We start from the raw sequence: 5,991 nt of genomic DNA on the forward strand, positions 1-5,991 counted from the left end.
ACAATTACAATTGTGTGATGAAAAATGGGACATATGGTGTATACTTAATGTGTAGTATAGGTTCCCACAAAAGTGTAACTACTTAGTAAGGGCTATTGTGCGATATTCTCACTTTTCGATGTAATGTTTAATGTAACATACTTGCTAACATCGTTTAAATGCTGGCACCATCTGCGTTTTTTTTTTAAATTTATGCAATTGTCTTTCTAAATTTTTATTTAAAAAAATGTTTTTAAATATATATAGTTAATTGTTTAGAGTGTACTCTACACACTTATGATTACTGAAAAATACTCTTGTTGTACAGTTCCTATCTTCCTAATTGTTTTGGTACAAATACGTTTTTGTTTTGTTCATTGTTTTAATTTTATGTGTTTTTGGGTTTAGGAAGATAATAATATGAAAACTCAAAAATATTAACAAATTAATCTGCTTTCCTCGGTTTGCGTTTACGAATATCGTTTGTGGTAGTTGGTGATGTATCTGACGGCTCTGTTATTTTTTCTTTGTTTTCTTCTTTTACAGTGTCTTTTGCTTTAATATTCTTCTCTTTAATTTCTTCTACTTTATCAACATCATCCTTGACTTCAACAGAATTCTTTTCCTTTAAGCCTTCAGTTTTATTTTGTGGTGGTTTTTTAGCTTCTTCATCTGAATCTAAATCTATTTCTATCTCTTCCGATTCGCTATGTGAGAACTTTTCACCATCAGAGGTCGAAACATTATAGTTGTCCAAATTATCGTCATCTTCAACTTCCTCCAAAGTATCATCTTCATCTTGATCGTCATCATCTTCTAATTCATCATTAGCTATATCCTCATTAATTTCCTCACGGATACGAACCTCAGAAAAGCTTTGTCGTTGAGTTTTTTTTGGTGGAAACAATAAGTCAACAACACAAACCAACATTAGACCTAGAGCTGCACCAACAAAAATTGTTGCAATTGCGAAAAGTGCGTAAGAGCCCCAAGTTGGGAGGCCATATTCATCTTGCAAGCGACCATTGAAATCCTTAAATGATTTTTTAAAAGTCTTTATAAGTATTATATTAATATATTGTTCAATTTTTATATAATAAATATCTAATATGAATTATTTTACAAATTTGCTAGTTATTTTTTTAATAATATTCTAAATTGATAAGAAACTTAAGAATTGTGTTTAAATATTAGTAAATACCTTCTAGAATTCTAGATTTGCTATATTGACCTTGCTTTATGCACTTTTTATTTATATAGATATTAACTTATAGGTTAATTTGCAAGGTTTTTGAGCTTTTATATCATATTAAATAAAAACATTAAAGTTAAAACATGCTGATAACCTCATCTTTGAAATAGCATAAATAGTAGTATATCGCAGATTTGTTTTCGTTACACAAAATTGAATAAACATAAATTTTAAAATGCATATGTTTACTTTAAAGAAAAAGGAGTATTTTCTTTCATAAATTTAATTCAAGTATTATAAATTTTAATTTACAGATTAAAATGATATTTTGTTTATTTTAATATAAATATTATCAATTAAGTTACTTAATAAATAGACATGAATTCGGTGTAATTTGTAGTCTTACTATGCAATCTTATTTTATAAATTTATTATATTCGATTCTTATTATCTGAACATATGGTTCAATAATTGTGGCTTTGTAAAATAATATTAAAGCAGATTAAGATATTTTACTTATCAGATTTTCAAGTCTAGTGACCTTTATTGAATGGTTTTCAATGGCTACATACATACATAAAAAATATGTATTATAAACATTGAACAACAACTATATATCAGCATTAGTATAAAAAATTAAAATCTTATTCTTATTTATACATATTTTTTTTAAGTAAGAATCAATACCATAACATGAAAATTTTTTTACAATATATTTCAATAACAATATTTAATTTACCTTTAGCATGTGGGAGATCTTAAAGAAGTAGGAAAGAACTGACATATGAATTGTGTTTGGTTTCTTCCAGGCTGAGATTGTATCCAGTTTTTCCCATTGACGTTGTTTAACAAAAAGCATCAAAGCATCACCCTCGCGAGAACCACGATATATACGAAAATCACCATTATAAACGCTTAAATAATTAAAAGGAACATACAATAAGTAAATACATAATAATTTTAAGAAATCAATAAATAAATACATACACATTCTTAATTAATATATTGTAATAAATTCTCACATTCTTCTTTATTAATACTTACTGAAAAATGGTAGGCAAGGCGGTGACAAAAAAACGACCACTTAATGATGGCGAGGTTGTAACATCAATTTTTGCCACGTTAACATTGATTTCCTGAGCCGACTTTGCAAAACGTTCCCAAGTAGGTGCCAAATTTTTACATGCTGGACACCAAGGGGCATAACTATCGTATATATATAAAAATTAGCAACAAATTTAAAAAAAACTAGTATTAATTAAATTATTTTATAATAAAACTTTTAATATAAGATGGGCGTGTTGTGATAATTAGTCACATCAATACTTTGGCTTTGACATAAGTTGTCTGCCAATGAAAAAAAGATTGTAGTACCTACACGTGTAAATTTGTTTTAGGAGTATGTAACTTTTTAAAATATGTACTACTTACAATTCAACCATCCATTCACCATTTAACATGCGATCCCAATTGCTTTCATGCAGATCAACTATGTGGTTTTGTTCTTTACCCAAAGCGCCTGCATTGCCAAGAAAGGCTAAAATTCCAACAAACGCAAAGCACGTCAAAGGAACGTGATGAAGATTGAAATACTTTATCATGGTGTGTTTTTTATTGAATTTTCTTGTTTAAAACTAGAAAACAGAAAAACAGAATACTTTTTTAAAAAATTACTCTCCGGCTTTTCGTTTAATGTAGAAAAAATGACGAATTCTTCTATCTTCTGTTGAACGTCACTTAATAGAAATTTTGTATAAAGAACAAGAAAAAATTTTAATTCAAAGTTGTATTTTACAAAACAAAATTTTAATGTTACATACGCAAGGTTGCTTTGTCTGTATAAAAATTTAGTTTTCTATATTTAATTTCTATGGTTAATTTTTCGTGTGATATATTATTGAGTGAAATTTTTCTAATAAAAAATAAGCTATTTTAAAAGTTTTAAAGAATTTTCTTACACATAAAAGCTTTTTCACGTGCAATAAGTAACTTATGTTAATGGAAACAACAAAATCTTAAATTCGCTTAACTAACTTACTAAGTAAGCGAAAGAAACATGGTATTACACTCGAGATTAATTTATAACACTCTAAATATTTTACCAGAGTAGCAAGCAAAGAAGAAACTGAGAGTTATACGAATCCAGTTTTGTTTGTAATTTTAGCTGTTAAAAAAAACAACACCAATTGACACCTCAAATTACAAACATGACAACTAAAATTAAAAAAAAAACTCACGTCCAGTAGTACGCAAAAAATTGTATATAAAATTTTTTGGATTATCCAAATAATATTTAAAATTTTGTTTAACGAGGTGAAAATATTACGCAGTACAAAAATATTTAATAATTTTCCCCTCCCGGTTTTGTTGTTTATTATTAGCTACATCGATTTTAATATTTTACAATTCTAGTAAAATGTTAAAATCGATGTTTGATTGCTCTAAAAATGATTGATTGGGCAACAAGATTTGACAGATCAAGAATAAATCTAGATTAAATTCAGATTTACCAATCGAAAACGTCTTAAAAAAATCAAGATTCAATGACTTCTCACGTTTCCCTTTTTTTCTTACTTCGGGAAAAATAATCAAATGCTTTATTTACCATAAGGTACAATGGATTAGCTGCTTTGATTATTTAAAGAAAAACTAAGTTAGCCTTTATGTCTCACTTAATTTTCGTTCTGTTCTATGCTAATGCTACAGCACCAAATGCTGTTTAAATAAATTCGAACTACAGTAAATAGTTAATAAAAGCACTTATTAAAAGAAAAATAAACGTTTAAAAAATTTTCAAAAAATTACTTACTACTTTAGATTTTCAACTGAAATGTAGGTCTTATGTTTAACAGAAATTTGCAACTTAGACAAATTTTTAATTATAGATTAGTTTTTATTTCCGAAATAGATTTTACTTAAAATGTTTCTGCGATAGAATACCTCTCCAGTTATAGTATCATCACTTATTAAAAAGTTGTATTGTAATAAACAAAATTTAGTAAAGCAAAGTTGTATTAAAAAAAAAGTGTAAATTACAAAGCAATGCATACTTTATGAAAATTATTTTTAATATTAACTTAAACATGAAATACAAAATAAAATTAATATAACATATATAAATAAAATTAATATAACACCATGTCTGCGTTGTAAACTTCATTTATCGAAAATTTGTACTAATTTGACCAACATACACGGAAATAAGAGTAAGGGTACTTTAGTACTTAATTTAGTATAATAATATACTGTTAAGTTTCAATCGGCAGAATTTATTGAGTGTTACAGGTATCAAAAAATAATCCACCAAAATTTTTTCAAAATTGGTTTAAGTGTGGCACGGACCATTATAGCCAGGCCATAAGGTGAAATTAGTTAGTGACTGTTGTCGATAAGGCACTACAATTAACATGTTGAAATATATTATTCACCAGCAATGAAATGCATAACATTTTAAATTTGCATAGAGGTATGCATGTTATTTTAAATAATTTTATAAAAATTTTATGTTTTTGAAAGAATACTGAAAATTCGTTTTATAACTACTAATGTATGGTAGAAATACTACAGATGTTAACATTTTTTTATAAATTTATGATATTTCCTTTTGACTAATATAGAAACCAAATCAAAATCTTGACAGATATATGTGGAAATTAGTGAAACCTATTTGAAATATTTTTTTCTTTTTTTCTGATCAAAAATATAATATAATAATTCATGAGCGGGCTAATTGATCATTTAATTAAAAATACAAAAAAACTATAATTTATTATTTATATTTAAAACAAATTATTTTATTAAGATATTTTCCAATATTTCGACTATCTTCGATAGTCATCTTATATATAGCTATAGCGGGAGAAATGAAACCTATTTATATATTATTGATAGTTCCTTTTATGTATATTTAATAGAATATTCCTACAAATATATTAATAACCTATATGTTCAATAGAAAATATGTAAATAATAATGGATTATATAAAACAACTCTTCAGGTGATAATTTTTGTTAAATATGAATTAATAATATATTCTATATATCACATTTTCATAATTTTATTGTTTCGCATTTTTTGACAAAAAATCATTTTAACTTTTCCTTTTTTTTATTCTGTCTTGTATTTCATAGAAATGATAGGCCCATTCACACAGAAATTAACTAAAGAATTACCTAACCCATTTCCTCAATATTCTTCAATTTAAACGCGTTTTTGTCAATTTTTAGTTTGCCGAAAACATTGTTTAGGTAATAAAATAAAATGAGGCAACATATTTCTTTGAAAATAAATTCAACTATTTATTTAGTTCTACCTGGTTTTTATATTTACTTAGGAAAAATAAGCGTATTAATTGACATATGTATATGGTTACAATAAAAACTATGTATTTCTAAGCTATTCCAGATGTTACAATTGATATACAAAAATTCTTAAAAATTTTTTACTATTATCTATTGTATTATATATAAAAAATTTAAAAACGTTGTGTTTCTTTTGTATTTTATTGATTTTATAAATACAAATGGACTATTTGCAATAAAGTATTATATTTATTTAATACGTCAACTGATATGAAATATGCATCAATAAATGCATACACAATATACATATTTAAATGAAAACAATATTTTTTCCTCTTCTTACACAAACAAACAAAAACAATACACCTTACAAATATTTTCAAATGGTTTTGCTCGATAGACATTAGCATACACTAAAAAAATACTACCTTCGTGAAAAGATTGTTAAAAAGTTCACTACCTTCAGAAAAAGAACAGCACAACGAGTACATTGAAAATTTTACATGAGATTTCGGAAA

At 25.8% G+C, this 5,991-nt stretch overlaps 1 protein-coding gene across 2 annotated transcripts; it reads right to left on the bottom strand.

Annotated features, from left to right (window-relative positions):
• Positions 1–245: 245 nt before the first annotated feature.
• LOC119680784 (thioredoxin-related transmembrane protein 1) lies at positions 246–4,146 on the bottom strand. Of its 2 annotated transcripts, XM_038093769.1 has the most exons (5): positions 3,981–4,146; positions 2,603–2,805; positions 2,216–2,377; positions 1,911–2,085; positions 246–1,012 (listed from the first exon to the last, which is right to left on the bottom strand). In XM_038093769.1, exons 2-5 carry the CDS (start codon positions 2,770–2,772, stop codon positions 425–427), a joined length of 1,095 nt encoding a protein of 364 aa, XP_037949697.1. In that variant the 5' UTR covers positions 2,773–2,805; positions 3,981–4,146; the 3' UTR covers positions 246–424. The 2 variants fall into 2 exon arrangements, with proteins under 2 accessions (XP_037949697.1, XP_037949696.1); XM_038093768.1 differs by lacking the exon at positions 3,981–4,146 and having other exon boundaries at positions 2,603–2,923.
• Positions 4,147–5,991: the final 1,845 nt, after the last annotated feature.

This window comes from Teleopsis dalmanni, chromosome 2, assembly GCF_002237135.1.
Source record: "Teleopsis dalmanni isolate 2A chromosome 2, ASM223713v2, whole genome shotgun sequence".
NCBI lineage: Eukaryota > Metazoa > Arthropoda > Insecta > Diptera > Diopsidae > Teleopsis > Teleopsis dalmanni.

Bases quoted from the DNA above. Each gene is read 5' to 3' on its own strand.
- LOC119680784 (XM_038093769.1), bottom strand. From the start codon at position 2,772: ATGATAAAGTATTTCAATCTTCATCACGTTCCTTTGACGTGCTTTGCG. The intron at 2,086-2,215 runs GTAAGTATTAAT...TAATTATTTAAG, and splicing joins GCCTTGCCTACCATTTTTCA to CGTTTATAATGGTGATTTTC. The intron at 1,013-1,910 runs GTAAATTAAATA...AAATCATTTAAG, and splicing joins AGATCTCCCACATGCTAAAG to GATTTCAATGGTCGCTTGCA.